The sequence below is a fragment of the Megachile rotundata genome, chromosome 15 (genome assembly GCF_050947335.1).
Source record: "Megachile rotundata isolate GNS110a chromosome 15, iyMegRotu1, whole genome shotgun sequence".
In the NCBI taxonomy this organism is placed as follows: Eukaryota; Metazoa; Arthropoda; class Insecta; order Hymenoptera; family Megachilidae; genus Megachile; species Megachile rotundata.
Genome location: NC_134997.1, coordinates 8068705 through 8085256, shown reverse-complemented (window position 1 = coordinate 8085256; position 16552 = coordinate 8068705). Strand labels below are relative to the sequence as shown.

Genomic DNA, 16552 nt, shown 5'->3' with positions numbered 1-16552 from the left:
TAGTGATTTATAGGGAAGATTAAGAGTTGCTTAGCTCGAGGGAGCTTGTGCTAAGAATAGATGGGAGTGGGGATTTTTAAGTTATGGAGAGGTTTAAGCAGTTTAGGTTGGATGTTGGAAAATTAGGTTTCTTAATTTTTAGATGAGTGGGCGAAGGTTTGTAAGTTAGGGAATGTAGAAATTTGGAGAATTTTTAAACAAGTTTTTTAATTTATGTATGTGCGGATTTTGATGTATTTAAATTTCAAAATTTTCAAGGTTTAAATATAAAATTTAAAAAATTTTCAGGGTCAAAATATAAAAATTTCCAAGTTTTGAAATTTCAAATCATCAAATTACCAAATTTCGAATTTTCCAATTGTCTAAATTTCCAATTTTCTAATTTGCAATATCTGAATTTTTAAATGTCAAAATTCAATATTTTTAATTTTCAAAATTTCCAAATTCTAAATTTGCAAATATCAAATTTCAAATTTTCAAATTCCCAAATTCCCAAATTCCCAAATTCCCAAATTCCCAAATTCCCAAACTTCCAAATTTCCAAATTCCCAAATTCCCAAATTCCTAAATTTCCAAATTTCCAAACTTTCAAATTTCCAAATTCCCAAATTTCTAAATTTCCAAATTTCCAAACTTCCAAACTTCCAAATTTCCAAATTTCCAAATTTCCAAATTTTCAAATTTCCAAACTTCCAAACTTCCAAACTTCCAAATTCCCAAATTTCCAAATTTCCAAATTTCCAAACTTCCAAATTTCCAAATTTCCAAATTTTCAAATTTCCAAATTTCCAAATTTCCAAATTCCCAAATTCCTAAATTTCCAAATTTCCAAATTTTCCAAACTTCCAAACTTCCAAATTTCCAAATTCCCAAATTCCCAAATTTCTAAATTTCCAAACTTCCAAATTTCCAAATTTCCAAATTTCCGAATTTCTAAGTTTTCAAATTACAAAATTTAAAAATCCCTAAATTTTCCAATTTCCTAAATTTTCTGAATTTTCCAATTTCCTAAATTTCCCAAATTTTCTCAATTTTCCAAATTTTCCATATTTTCTCAATTTTCTCAATTTTCCAAATTTTCCATATTTTCTAAATTTTCTAAATTTCCTAAATTCTCTAAATTCTCTAAATTTTCTAAATTTCTGAATTTTTCCACTTTCTAAATCCACTCCACAAATACCCCTAAATCTATAAACAAAATACCATAATTTTCCTATTTAAAATCAACTGGTAATTTAAATTAACGAATTCATTCTATCATTAGGATGACAAAATTAAATGAGTTATGAAACATAAACCATCATACCAGTATATCCTTCATCTCACTAAAAATTACCATATGTCATCCGTAAATCATTTCACCAAATTCCCAAATTAAAAATAAGAAACCGACCCTTCGTTAGCAAGTTTCCACTAAATCGCGCCTAATTTAAAGACCTAACACGTGACGACAATTAAGTGTTTCAAGAATGAGTTGCGAAATCTATGAAAACATACCCCGTCTGTCCTCCCCTCTTCGTCCCCTTTCTCTTCTCTGCATCGTGTCCGTCTCCTTCTGTCCATCTCTCCATCTCAAACGGTTCGTTTTCACCTCCTCCGCCCCCGCCCCCCTACAACCTTCCCGGTTTCACGAAACGGTTTTGGCGGCCAGTGAATTGTAATTCTGGCTTCGAGCGAAACTCGCGACGCCTGATTTACGCGTCTGACAAACGCGTGGATCCCGACCGAGCTGACGGAGTCATTCCGAGGAGAGTCATCAAATAATCATAGTCAGCGTTCTGTCAACAAATAAGGTCTGAACGTCATCGCGGTGTTTCCCGGAACGAAACCGGACGATTCTACCCCAGATCCAGAAACTGGTGGCTCATTCGTTTCACACGAATCTGCCTACCTTCTCACGCGTCCTTGATCCACATTTGACCCGCCTCTATGGATTGGATTCATTCACTAATCGCTACGGTGGGAATTTAGGTTGTTTGCATCATTTGTCACTTTGTGATCATTCACTTCTTTTGGGTCATGCATGGATTTTTCTTGAGTCATTCGTATTTTTGCGTTCATTCGTGATTTTTCTTTGGAATTTTTAGTGGGTCATTTGTCACTTTCACTGGGTCAAGTATGATCTTTCTTTGGATCACTTTTCCAGTGGGTCATTTGTCACTTTCATTTGGGTCAAGTATGATCTTCCTTTGAATCACTTTCCCGGTGGGTCATTTGTGACATTTATTTGGGTCAAGTGTGATCCTTCCTTGAATCACTTCTTCCGTGGGTCATTTGTGATTTTTACGTGTGGGTCAAGTATGATCTTTCTTTGAATCAGTTCTTCAGTGGGTCATTTATGACTTCCCTTTAGATCAAATTTGGTCGTTCTTTAAATCACTTCTGACTTATCAGTGGGTCATTTGCGACTTTCACACGTGTCATGTGTGATCTTTCTATACATCACTTTTTCAGTGGGTCATTTCTCATTTTTCTGTATAGTCAAATGTGATCTTTCTTTGGGTCACCTCTGACTTTTCATTGGGTCATTTGCCTCTTCTCTTTAGGTCAATTGTGATCCACTGAGTCACATGTGACCTTTGGGTTATTTATAACTTGTGAGTCATTCATAAACCTTGTTTATATTATTTCTGACCTTTCTTAGGTTCATTCCTAATTATTCTTTTGAGTCATTTGTAATTTTTCTTTGCACCACTTGTGAATTTTCTGTGGGTCATTTGTGACCTTTCCTTGAATCATTCGTCACCATTATTTGGATCTTTGATCATTTTATTTTGCATTATTTGTGATCTACCTCTGGTTTATGTCTGACCTTTCTATTGTGTCATATGTGATCTTTCTTTGGGTCTTTAGTCACTTTACTTTGGATTATTTGTAACCTATCTTTGGCTCATTTCTGACCTTTCTATTGGGTCATTTGTGACCTTTTCTATTGGGTCATTTGTGATCCTTCTTTGAATCATTCTTCATATTTCTTTGAGTTACTACTGACCTTCCTTTGTCTCATTCGTGTCCTTTCTTTGGGTCATTCACCTGCATTTGGTTCATTCTTGACCTTACTGTGGTTCATTCGTAATTTCTCTGACCTTACTTTGATTCCTACCTGACCTTCCCCACAAGCTTCCTCGAATATTTGCAGTCCCTTATATTTTTGATCTTATCTTCCTCAAACAGCCACAGATGTTGATTTAGTGAAAATACCGGTCCCAAATCTTTGCACAGCTTCCTCCAATATTAACAGAAAGCTTTTGATATTTAAAGAATTCGATTTATTTGGACATCCAAAGAAGTTGCACCTCCTTGACAGTTGAAGACTCTGATTTATTTGGATGTTCAAAGTACTCGCATCCCCTTGACATTTATAAAACTCTATTTATTTGCATATCCTAAGAAGTTGCATTCCCTTGACATTTGGGAAATTTGATTTATTTGGATGTTTGAAGAAGTTGCATCCCTTTGACGTTTCAAGAATTTCATTTATTTGGACGTTTGAGGATGGTAATATCTTTGAATATTTGGAAGACGTGATGTCCTTGAATGTTTGAAGAATTAGATTTATTTGAAGAAATTGATGTCTTTGCTTGAAGAAGATATCTTTGTGACATCGTCTGGAGACAAAAATAACTTGCAGTTGAATGTTTGGAGATCACAAACTATTAGCTCTGTCACATTTTTCTGTCAACCACTTTTGCACTTCAATTTAAGTCACTTGGTTCAAATTGTTTGGTACTGTTCAGAGATATTTTCTAGTTATTCTAATTAACTGCTAATACCAATTATGAAGTTTGTGTTGCTTCAGCGATGGATGTGAAGACTTGTTACAAGAATGTGGATGTATTTGAAGAAATATGGATTGACTTGTTGCAAGAATGTGGATCCACTTATTACACAAGGTGGATTTGAAGAAATATGGATGGACGTATTGCAAGATTGTGGATCCACTTATTACACAAGGTGGATTTGAAGAAATATGGATGGACGTATTGCAAGATTGTGGATCCGCTTATTACACAAGGTGGATTTGAAGAAATATGGATGGACTCGTTGCAAGAGTATAAATCCACTTATTATACAAGGTAGATTTGAAGAAATATAGATGGACGTATTGCAAAAATGTAGATCCACGTATTATACAAGGTGGATTTGAAGAAATATAGATGGACTTGCTACAAGATTGTGGATCCACATACAAATGTGGACTGGAAGAAGTATAGATTTGTTGAAGAAATATAGATACACTTATTAAAGAAATACAGGTGGACTTGGTGTAGAAATATGGATGCTCTCGTTGAAGAAATACAGATGGACTTGTTACAAGTAGGTCCACTTATTACAAAAGACAGACTTGTCGAAATATAGGTGAACTTGCAGCAAAAATATAAATAGACTACTTGCAGAAGTATAGGTAGATCTATCATAAGAATATGGGTCTTATTACAAAAGATGAACCTGAAGATGGTCCACTCACAAAAATGAACTTGTTAAAAAATATAGACACGTTACATATCAATAGACTTCTCTTAGAAATACAAATTTATCACTTATCATTCAAATGTATATAAACTTACACATTTTGAAATATCACAAAAATATAGATGAACAGGCTAACACGTGAGCCTGTTATAAAAATACTCGTTACAAATGCAACCACACGAAAACATCAGTCTGTTCAGATATCAAAATTATTGTGAAGCTCAAACTTATCTCAACAATTATTTCAACAAAGCTAGACATTCAAATATTCCATCCCCTTCAATTTGTTAATACTTGGTTGGCGTTCCACACTTAACACACCGATAGAATGATTCATTGAAACACTTCTATTTTGATAGTACGTCGATAAACACAAGAGTTTCGATCTTGATTCTGCAATTTGATGCCACGCTTGCTGGTTCCGTCCCGGGCTACTTAATTGTCAAAGATTTGGACACAGGACTTTCTTGACTCTGCAATTTGACGTCACATGGACATAAGAGATGTCTGTCTAGATAATATTAGATAATATTATTGTCTATGTCTATATACATTGTCTATGTCCATGTCTATCATCTAGTCCTAATTTATAATCGTCCTTCAAAAACAAGTCATCAAACAATTGTCAACTGACACGTTCCACATACGCGACACACTTGAGCACAAGTCCACAATCTCCCACAAGTTCCACACAAAAGGTGAGCAAATAACCTTGAAATGTTTTCAAAAAGCACGTATCAATCAATATTGTAGATACGTGACAGAACAGTATTTCATTGACACCTGAAAGTATTTCACTGACACTCAGTTTGATCGATCAGCTGGAAAGCAAAGTCTGGTTAGTTGTTCGTATCCGAAAATGGAGTATTGGTACATGGCGTATCGTGTCGGTAAAATGAAAATTTTGTTGAAAAGAGAGCGGCATGCTGGTCGTTTTGAGTCGCCGGAGAAAACTAGTTCGCGGATCGGTGCCGAAAGCCTGGTAGCCCTCTCCTTTCGGAACGGTTTCTTTCTCGCTCGCTACTATTTAAATCTTTTGTAGTAGCTGCTCTGCAGCGTGTCGGATCAGCCTCGAGGGAGATTCTTTCGTCACGTGTAGAAATGGAGGAGGATCCATGGGGTTAAGGGTATTAATTCTTATTCGGAACGGTTAAAATATCGGGGTTTTTTAATCTGTGGGTCTTGAAGCTTCTTTGAGAGATGTATTCGTAATATTCTGCATTTTTGTGAATATTCATCTTCTATATTAATTTTTAAATGAAGCTTTTCTTTATTTTAAACTTTTGTATACTGAATCCCTAGATTCTGAAATTCGTTTTGTCTAATATCCCGAGATTCTGAAATTCATTTTTTTAATATCCTTAGATTCTTAAATTCAGAGATTCCAATATCCCTACATTCTGGATTCCCTCATTCTAATATCCCTAGCTTTCCAAATTCATTGACTCTCATATCCCTAGATTCTCAGATTCATAGACTCTCATATCCCTAGATAGTGAAATTTATAGATTCTCATATCCCTAGATAGTGACATTTATAGATTCTCATATCCCTAGATTCTAAAATTCATTGACTCATATATCCCTAGATTCTCAGATTCACAGACTCTCATGTCCCTAAATTCTCAAATCTATAAATTCTCATATCCCTAGAATTTTTCATTATTTTACTACAATATCCCTAGATTCTTAAATCCATTAATTCTTATATCCCTAGAATCTCAAATTACTTGACTACAATATCCCTAGATTCTCAAATTCACAGACTCTCATATCCCTAGATTCTCAAATCTATTAATTCCCATATTCCTAGAATTTTTAATTATTTTACTACAATATCCCTAGATTCTTAAATCCATTAATTCTTATATCCCTAGAATCTCAAATTACTTGACTACAATATCCCTAGATTCTCAAATTCATAAACTCTAATATCCCTAGTTTCTCAAATCTATTAATTCTCATATCACTAGAATTTTTAATTATTTTACTACAATATCCCTAGATTCTTAAATCCATTAATTCTTATATCCCTAGAATCTCAAATTATTTGACTACAATATCCCTAGATTTCTAAATTCAGAAACTCTTATATCCCAAGATTCTCAAACCCATTGACTCTGATATCCCTAGATTTCTAAATTCACAAACTCTCATTTCCCTAGAGTTTCCACTCCATTCACTGTCATATCCCTAGATTCTCATAGACTCCCATGTTCTCAAATCCATAAAATCCCTAGATTCTCAAATTCATAGTCAATTATCATATCACACTATCACCCTAATATCACCCTAGAAAATCAATACAAGAACATCGCCCTAGAAATCACCCTAGATATCCAATTTCACAGACCAAAACATCCCTAGACATCCAAATTAAAACCCAAAGAAGTCTCCAAAATCTCCTCAAGAATCAAAGAAGAATTTTCACCTTGTCAATAAGAGTACCCGTTATTACGTGAGATGTACCGATTACAGTCAGATGTATCATGGCAATATAACGAGAGTGTATCGTTAAAAATTCTTAGTCGATTTCGAAAGACGTTTTAAAAATTCCTCAAGCATCCACAGCGCCGGTATTAGTAGATAAAAAAAGAATGTCGAGTGCAACGACTGATCGTGAGTTTCAAGTTTCATGAAGGAAGAAAACAGCGATGGCGCAACACACGCTTTACTACGCCGGTGTCAGAGAATACACACAGAAGGAGAAATGAAAAATGATGGCGTTCAGAGATCGCTGACAAATCCGTTGATTAGAAACGCGTGTCTTCGTCGCGGTTCACCGTAATCTGTCAAGCGTCTTGAAAAGCGCCTGAAAATAAGCCGGAGTGACGCACGGGGCGTCTGGCTTTCGTGTGACGCGGGAAAACAGGCCCCATCGAAATTGAGAGATCGATACAGGTAGAAATAGCATCGAGAGCATCCAGAACATTTGCAATTTAAAATTAAACGTTCAACATTTTTCCTCTTCATATTTCTGCTTGGTGAAACGTCTTGTTTGTGCGTCAGCTTTCTTCTGGACGTTAGTCATTGTTTTCAGGAGATTGTTTTTGTAGGAGAACGGGAGTTTTTGGGGGAGGGGATTTAGGTGGGTTTTGAGGTTAGGAAGATTGTCGTTTGGATTTGAAAATTATTGTTTTTGTTGTTGGGGGTTGATTTTTGGGGGAGATTGCGGAGGAGCATGGAAATACGTGATAAGAAAATATTGTATTTTTAGTGATTCTTAAGTGGAGAGGGTTGGTTAATGTGAGGATAGAGGGGTGAAGGAAAAGAGAAGGAAAGAAAGGTAGATAAAAATTGTAGTAGTATAATGGGAAATATTAAAATTTTGTGTCAAGGAAGATGGGGTGAGTAGAAATTCGGGAGTGTGGAATTTGGGAATATACGTGTAGACATTGGGGGATTTGGGGATTTGGACATTTGGAGACTTGGAAATTTGGAAATATGGAGATATGGAGATTTGGAGATTTGAAAATTTAGAGATTTGGAAATTTGGAGTTTTAGGGATTTGGAAATTTGGAGAATTAGGGATTTGGAAATTTAGAAATTTAGAAATTTAGAAATTTAGAAATTTAGAAATTTAGAAATTTAGAAATTTAGAAATTTAGAAATTTAGAAATTTAGAAATTTAGAAATTTAGAAATTTAGAAATTTAGAAATTTAGAAATTGAGAAATTTAGATATTTAGAAATTTAGAAATTTGATCATTTATAAGTCTACTAGTTTAGAAAATTGATAATTTAGAAATTTGATCATTTATAAGTCTACTAATTTAGAAATTTGATCATTTATAAGTCTACTAGTTTAGAAAATTGATAATTTAGAAATTTGATCATTTATAAGTCTACTAATTTAGAAATTTGGTAATTTAGAAATTTGATGATTTAGAAATTTTGTAACTTAAAAATTTAATAATTTTGCAATTTGATAACTTAGAAATTAGATAATTTGGAAAATTGATAATTTAGAAATTTAATAATTTAAAAATTTGATAATTTGGAAAATTGATAATTTAGAAATTTGATAACTTAAAAATTTAATAATTTAGCAATTTGATAATTTAGATATTTAATGATTTAGAAATTTGATAATTTAGAAATTTAATAATTTAAAAATTTGATAATTTAGAAATTTGATCATTTATAATTCTATTAATTTAGAAAATTGATAATTTGTAAGTTTTACAATTTACAAAAATTGATAACTTAGTACTTTGACAATTTAGAAAATAGAACATTTACAAATTTACAAATTTACAAATTTACAAATTTACAAATTTACAAATTTGCAAATTTACAAATTACAAAATTTGATAATTCTATTATAGTATATTACCCCTTATTCGACTACACCCTATCTCTACTTATCTGAAATTAATCATTCATTAAATGATCAAATAAAAATCGTCCTCATAACTCCCAAACACCCTTAAAATGTTACTAGCATCAAGTACCATCTTCATCATTACATGAGTCATTAAAACAAGATTATTAAAACTGCTTAACAATCCAAACAAACGGAAGTGCAGTTGCAAAAACACATACGACCCTACTTAAATATCTTCGACTAACGTAAATATTTCTCACAATCTCTCTACGAATTTTGCGTCAGCTTTCATCTCTCTGTATTCTGTTAACTGTTATTATTCTTTGAATAATACTTCGAAGAATTGTCCTCGATATGAGTTGTTTTGAAAGAAGTATTCATATGTATGTTTCATACTAGCGATATCTTTAGAATTTGCGAAACTTCTGAATATTCTTTCATATCTTCCGAATTGAAAAATAAGCGATTACCTCTGACGGTGAGATCATTGAGAATACAAAGATTGAACGATATACACCTTTCCTTGCATTTTTGTGGAAACAAATAGTGGAGCAGATTGAATATAAATTTGATCGGTTAAAAACAAATTTAAATATGCGAACAGTGATATCATGTTGAGTATTAGTCAATAAAAGTTTAATTTTTTTAGGGAGATTTTGCTAAAATGATTTTAGGAAAATATAACATAAAAAGTTTTTGAACAAATCTTAATGTGATATGTGGTCTTTTGTAAAAATTGGAACATGCAAATACTTTTTTGTTTTTAATATATATTTTTAGATATTTTTCATTTTTTAGGTACACATAAAGTGAATCTTTAGATTTCTAAGTGTCTGTAGCTCCAAATCTTTAAATCCTCAAATCTCTAGATTTTCAAGTATCTAAATTTTTAAATTATCAAATTTCTAAGTTATCAACTTTTTAAATTATCAAATTTCTAAGTTATTAACATTTTAAATTATCAAATTTCTAAATTATCAATTTTGCAAATTATCAATTTTTTAAATCGTCAATTTTCTAAATGATCAATTTTTCAAATTATCAATTTTTTAAATCGTCAATTTTCTAAATGATCAAATTTCCAAATTAACATATTTCCAAGCTATGATATTTCCAAATTATCAATTTTCTAATTTATCAAATTCCTGTCTCTAATTCTTTTCAATTCTTTTCAATTCTTTTCAATTCCTTTCAATTTTTCAATTCTTTTCAATTCTTTTCAATTCTTTTCAGTTCTTTTCAGTTCTTTTCAATTCCTTTCAATTCCTTTCAATTCTTTTCAATTCTGTTCAATTCTCTTCAATTACTGTAATTTTTGCAATCAACTTTACAAATCCACAAAATTGCATATTTAAAAAATTGAACCTTTTAAAGCTCCACTCCATTCTTGCTCACCCCATCTCACACCAGCACCCAAGAAATCATCTTCACTCACTTCATTTCTACATTACTGATCTACAAGAGTATCTACAAGAGTATATGTATGCTAGAATGTGATTAAATAACAGCATACGTCGATAATAATTTCAGACGAGAAAACAAGCATACTGCAACAGAGTGTGCACTCTAAATCTACTTGAATAGATTTCTATGCCAGATTAATTGTTATTGAAAGTAACCAGATGTTAAAAGTGCACTTAAATATTTATTACGAAGTAATAATTCAGATTAGTTGCAGATTTAGACTTTGAAGTAGAATATAAACATGGTAATAAGTAATGGTGAGTTCGAAATGGATGAGAAGGAAGTTATTGAGAGAGAATGTTGCAATGAATGCATTTTGTAATTTCATGAATAATAAAATTCAATGATCTTGTTATTTTATTAATCATTATTATACTTTATTATTCTATTAATTATCTTATATTATATCTTTTTATTTTATTAATTTTCTTATATTATATCTCTTTATTTTATTAATTTTCTTATATTATATTTTATTATTTTATTAATTTTCTTATATTATATCTTTTTATCTTATTAATTATCTCATATTATATCTTTTTGTCTTATTAATTATTGACATTTACTTATTTCAATTTGAGTAATCAAATGAATTATAAAGAGTTAATATAATTAATTAAATGACAGAAAATTAGTTATTATAAAACCCTAACCAAAGTTCAAACTTCAAAAGTTGAAAGCAGCAACTTGTGCAATAAAAAAATTTATTTTTCCTTAATATCCAATAATAATTTTCCAAAATTAACAAATTAATATTATTTTCCAATACCAATTAAAATCTATTAGTATTAATTAATATTAGTATTAAATTCATACCAAAACTTGATACTAATTAGCACTAATATTAAATCAAATAATACACAAAGAAATAATAATAATCAATCCTAATATCAAGTTAAGTAATATCAAAAAATAGCAATAATTAATTTTATTATTAAAAAGTAATATTATCTTAATGAACCAACATCGAAAAAACAGCGAGTGTTTAAATTTCATTAGAATTTCAACAATAAATTGATTTCCCAATGAAAATGAATGGCAAAGTTTCACAAAAGAGTAATTTCAAGTTTGTTTTTCTACCATTTTGTAACGGTTTAATAAGTGTTGCGTAACGTCAACATTTCAATTGGCGTTGAAACATGTTTTGATATTCGGAACACATTTCCTCCGGCTCTTTGAGGAACCGTCTAGAAACGACATCTGGATGTTTCAGAGCTTTTCGGAAAGGAAATGATCTGTGGGCGGGAATTGTTGCCAAAACAAAGCTTTTCTTGGCTCGGCGGGTTAACGAAATTTTCAGGGAAACGCTGACCTTTCGAGATTTCTACGATCGGAAAACAATGAGTGTACGTTTTTATGATACTTCCGATTATTTCAATTCCGGTAACTGCACATTCGTGTTGTATGTAATCTTCTTCATTTCTTAATGTTCAAGTTTTCATATTTTTTAATATTCGAGTTTCTGAATTTTTAAGCTTGGAAGTTATATTTTTGAAATATTTTATTTCTTCAATTTTCAATTCTTTTCAATTCTTTTCAATTCTTTTCAATTCTTTTCAATTCTTTTCAATTCTGGTCAATTCTTTTCAATTCTTTTCAATTTTTTCAATTCCTTTCAATTCCATTCAATTCTTTGCCATTCCTTGCAATTCTTTGCCATTCCTTGCAATTCTTTTCAATTCTATGCAATTCTCTGCAGTTCTCTGTAATTCTGTGCAATTCTTTGCAACTCTTTGCAGCTCTTTGCAATTCTTTACCATTCTTTTCAGTTATTGCATTTTGTGCAATCATTTCGATTATTTTAATTATATCAATTTTTCAATTATCTCGATCTTTGCAACATTGTAGATTTATAACAATGTGATTTTGTAATATTGTAAATTTGCAATATTATAAATTTACAACATTGTGGATTTGTAAGATTCTAAATTTGCAACATTTTAATTTATGATATTGTGATCTTGTAACATTATGGATTTACAACATTGTGAATTTATAACCTTACAAATTTGCAACATTGCCAATTTGTACTATTGTGAAATAGTAACGTTGCAAATTTATAATATTGTGAATTAGTGACATTGTAAATTAGTAACGTTGTAAATTTGCAACATCGTGAATTAGTAACATTGTTGACTGGCAACCCTGTAAATTTGCAAAATTGTGAATTTCTAGTATTGTGAATTAGTAGCATTGCAAGTTTATAATATTGTGAATTAGTGACATTGTGAATTAATAATATTATAACTTTATAATATTATAAATCTCTAAATCCTTAAATAACTATTCAACTGCAAATGACATAATTTTCTATTCGGTCTAATGTTCAACATATGAATTCTCAGAACATTCTCCCGCGATCATTCTCTATTTATAAGAGAATATATATCATACACCCGTGCATGCTATCCAAACCATCATTTTTATGTTTCCAAATATCTCCCCCACGCTCCAAAAAGCGCCGCGAATATTGCTTACATAATTCTTATTTCCTGCGCGAACGTATTTCAATCAAAAACGTGTACACAATACCGGAAACTCGCACACCCATAAAAAGCAGAACATTCCTACCATAAATCATTTCCGAATTCCGTTCGAACGTTTTTCGCTGTACAAAAATTATCGAAACTCACCATCTGTAGTATCAATTCGTGAAAAGTGTCAATTCGGCCTTCATTTTGTCGAAACTATTTTAAAACGTTTCACTGTTCCTTTATTACCGAGAGTTTATTTTCTCTTCGGTTTTAAGATCGCGTTAACGCGACGTGTTCGATGAACGGCTACCGGCTCGGAGGAACTAGGGATTTTTCGTTTGATATCGATCAGCACGAGTTAACCAATGAAGTTGGAGAAGTCGCGTTCGAGAGATGGAACTGCTGGAACCTCGACAGATGCCGGTCGAACGGAAAATTTGGCCAAGTTTCGAAAATAGTTTGCTGCGGATTCGACGCACGAACCTAGTGAATACCGGCGTCTATTTCTGGCGGGAAGAAGACACTGATACGCGGCAGGTTTACCACGGTTGATCGAGAGAATTCCCTAGGCGATTTCGCTTGTCGAACTTTCTCTTCTTTGGAGTAGTTGGACGAAATTTGATACTAATGTAATATGGGAATTATGTAATTTAATTTTAGTATATAATAGTATGTAAATTAATTGTTATTGTAGAATGGATAGTAAGTTCACTGTTACTATTTCATAGTAAGCAAGTTTACCGATTTTAGAATTATACAATTCTCGACTTTCTGAGTTTTCACACTTCTGAATTTCTGAAAATTTAAATTGGTATATCGTTCAATTTTTCAATATTTCAATTTCTCAATTTCTCAATTTTTCAATTTTTCAATTTTTCAATTTTCAATTTTTCAATTTTTCAATTTTTCAATTTTTCAATTTTTCAATTTTTCAATTCTCCCATTTTTCAATTGTTCAATTCTGCAGTTCTTCGATTCCTTGGTTTTTCAATTACTCTTCAATTTTTTAATTTTCAGTTTTCAATTTTCAATTTCCAACTTATCAGTTTTTCAATTTCTCAACTTTTCACTATTTCCATTTTCCAATTGTTTAATTGTTCAATTACTCGTTGTACTATTGTACAATTTCTTAATTATTCAACTGTTCAACAGTTCAATTGTTCAATAGTTCAATTGTTCAATTGTTCAATAGTTCAATAGTTCAATTGTTCAATTGTTCAATTTCTTAATTATTCAACTGTTCAACAGTTCAATTGTTCAGTTTCTCAATAGTTCAATTGTTCAACAGTACAAGTGTCAATTCAATAGTTCAACAAATCAATTCTTCAATTATTCTGCTGTTCAACAGTTCAGTTGTCCATAAGTTCAATTCTTCAATTATTTAACAGTTCAACAGTTCAGTTGTCCATCAGTTCAATTCTTCAATTATTTAACAGTTCAACAGTTCAGTTGTCCATCAGTTCAATTCTTCAATTATTTAACAGTTCAACAGTTCAGTTGTCCATCAGTTCAATTCTTCAATTATTTAACAGTTCAATTCTTCAATTGTTCTGCTGTTCAACAGTTCAGTTGTTCATCAGTTCAATTGTTTATTTCTTTAACAGTTCAATTGTTCAACATTGTTCTGCTGTTGAACAGTTCAGTTGTTCATCGGTTCAATTGTTCATTTATTTAACAGTTCAATTGTTCAACATTGTTCAAGTGTTCAACATTGTTCAAGTGTTCAACATTGTTCAAATGTTCAACATTGTTCAATTGTTCAACATTTTTCAATAGTTCAATTATTCTCTGTTTCATGTTGTGAATAGTTCAATTATTTAATTAAAAAAAATTGTTCAAATTCTACTTTAATACTTCCCACTTTTTCAATTTCCAATTTATCAATTTTTATTTCTTCAATTTTAAAACTTTCATTCAAATATGATCTTCAAGAAAATCAAGTACAAAAAATATTTAAAAAAATTTATTAAATTGTACCCTACTTTTAAAACAGCCGATATTTCGATAGAATTCCTGTTTGCTAAAAGATATCGTGAAACTATTTACCTTGTTCCACTTCAGCGTTGATATGAATTGTCCTCAATCTGAGCTCCTCGTTCTCGTAGATCATCCCCCTCGACGACTTCCGGTCGAGTTTCCTGTTCGGTTTCACACTGACGTCTCTGCGTCTGGCTCTCAACATTCCAGCACCCGCCATCATTTTTATCAATTTACTATGTCACCACGAACACGAAAGCACACTTCACATCTATATCATCCACTCGAATAACAATGTTCGATACGCGTGATCACATATTTGTGACATGCCACGAAATATCAATTTAAAGTCGCTTCTTCAAGTTCACTGACGTTTCACGTCGATCGATAATTTTATCGTTTATTTATTTCACAGAGAACAATTATATTATTTTCTGTTTCAATTTATATAACATTTATTAGTGATCAATTTAAATTCGTGTAATATTTATTACTGGTCAATTTAAATTCGTATAACATTTATTACTGAACAATTTAAATTCGCATAACATTTATTACTGATTCACTTAAATTCACTGTTCTTCAAGTTCACTGACGTTTCACGTCGATCGATGATTGAAGCGTTTGTTTATTTCAAAAGCGAAATAATATTATTGTCAATTTAAATTCGTATAACATTTATTACTGGTCAATTTAAATTCGTATAACATTTATTACTGAACAATTTAAATTCGCATAACATTTATTACTGATCCACTTAAATTCACTGTTCTTCAAGTTCACTGACGTTTCACGTCGATCGATGATTAAACCATTTGTTTATTGCAAAAGTAAAATAATGTTACTGTCAATTTGAATTCGTATAACATTTATTACTGATCAACTTAAATCCACTGTTCTTGATGTTCACTAAAATATTTTACAGAGAACAATAATAAAATTAACTAATGTTTGTTCATTGCAAAAGTAATATTTCAGAAGTAACTACTGTTTAAAGTAAGAATATTACTTTTGGTAATTTTTAATCGAATTGTGTATTTATAATATTTATTTTGGAGGGTTTGTAGATTAATGGGAATGAATTAATTGAGAAGAAAATTTGAAGTTTTTGTCACAGTCAGAAATTACTTATGGAGTTGTTACTTTACATTTTACATTTTAAATTAGTTTAACATTTTTTGCATTTTTTTATGTTTCTTCAAACTGCTTCAAAATTGTTTAAACTTGAAATTTATCAGATTTCTCTAAATTCAAATTTTTTTGAATTTCTAAGTCTTTGAATTTTCATAAATTTTTTCAATTTCTGCAAAGTTAATTTGTTCTTCAAACTTATGATAATTCCTCAAATTTTCTTTAAAATTACTTTTCTAAAATTCTTGAAATTCCTTTCAATTTTCTTTCAAATTACTTTTTTAAAATTCTTCAGATTTCTTTCAATTTTGATTTTCTTTGAACTTTTTCAGTTTTGTTCAAATTTTGATAAATTTCTTTGAACTTCATTAACTTTATTTAAGTTTCAATAAATACTTTCAAAATTCTTCATTTTATTTAAATTTTGATGAACTTAATTAACTGTACATAAATTTTAATAAATTTCGTTAAACTTCATTAACTGTGTTTAAATTTTAATAACTTTCTTTACACTTCAATGATTATGTTTAAATTTTAATGAACTTCTTTAAACTTCAATGATTGTGTTTAAATTTTAATGAACTTCTTTAAACTTCAATGACTGTGTTTAAATTTTAATAAATTTCTTTAAACTTTATTGACTGTATTTAAATTTTGAAAAATTCTTTTAAACTTCATTAACTATACTTGAATTTTGATAAATGTCTT

General features: G+C 30.7%; 2 protein-coding genes across 5 annotated transcripts in view; one reads left to right on the top strand and one right to left on the bottom strand.

Moving 5' to 3' along the window:
- LOC105663066 (uncharacterized) overlaps positions 1-15933 on the bottom strand; it is a 39037-nt gene extending 23104 nt beyond the window's left edge. The window contains exons 1-2 of one of the 3 annotated variants that reach the window (XM_012289993.2): positions 1892-5489; positions 1498-1778 (exon numbers count right to left, since the gene is read on the bottom strand). In XM_012289993.2, coding sequence (XP_012145383.2) covers positions 1498-1540 — 43 coding nt within the window. In that variant the 5' untranslated portion in view covers positions 1541-1778; positions 1892-5489. Of the gene's footprint in view, positions 1-1497; positions 5490-14782 lie in introns of those variants that run through there. The other 2 variants (XM_076540004.1, XM_012289992.2) reach the window with 2 other exon arrangements.
- The window catches only part of Ror (tyrosine-protein kinase transmembrane receptor Ror), a 344042-nt gene that overhangs the window by 103887 nt on the left and 223603 nt on the right, over positions 1-16552 (top strand). The window lies entirely within an intron of this gene.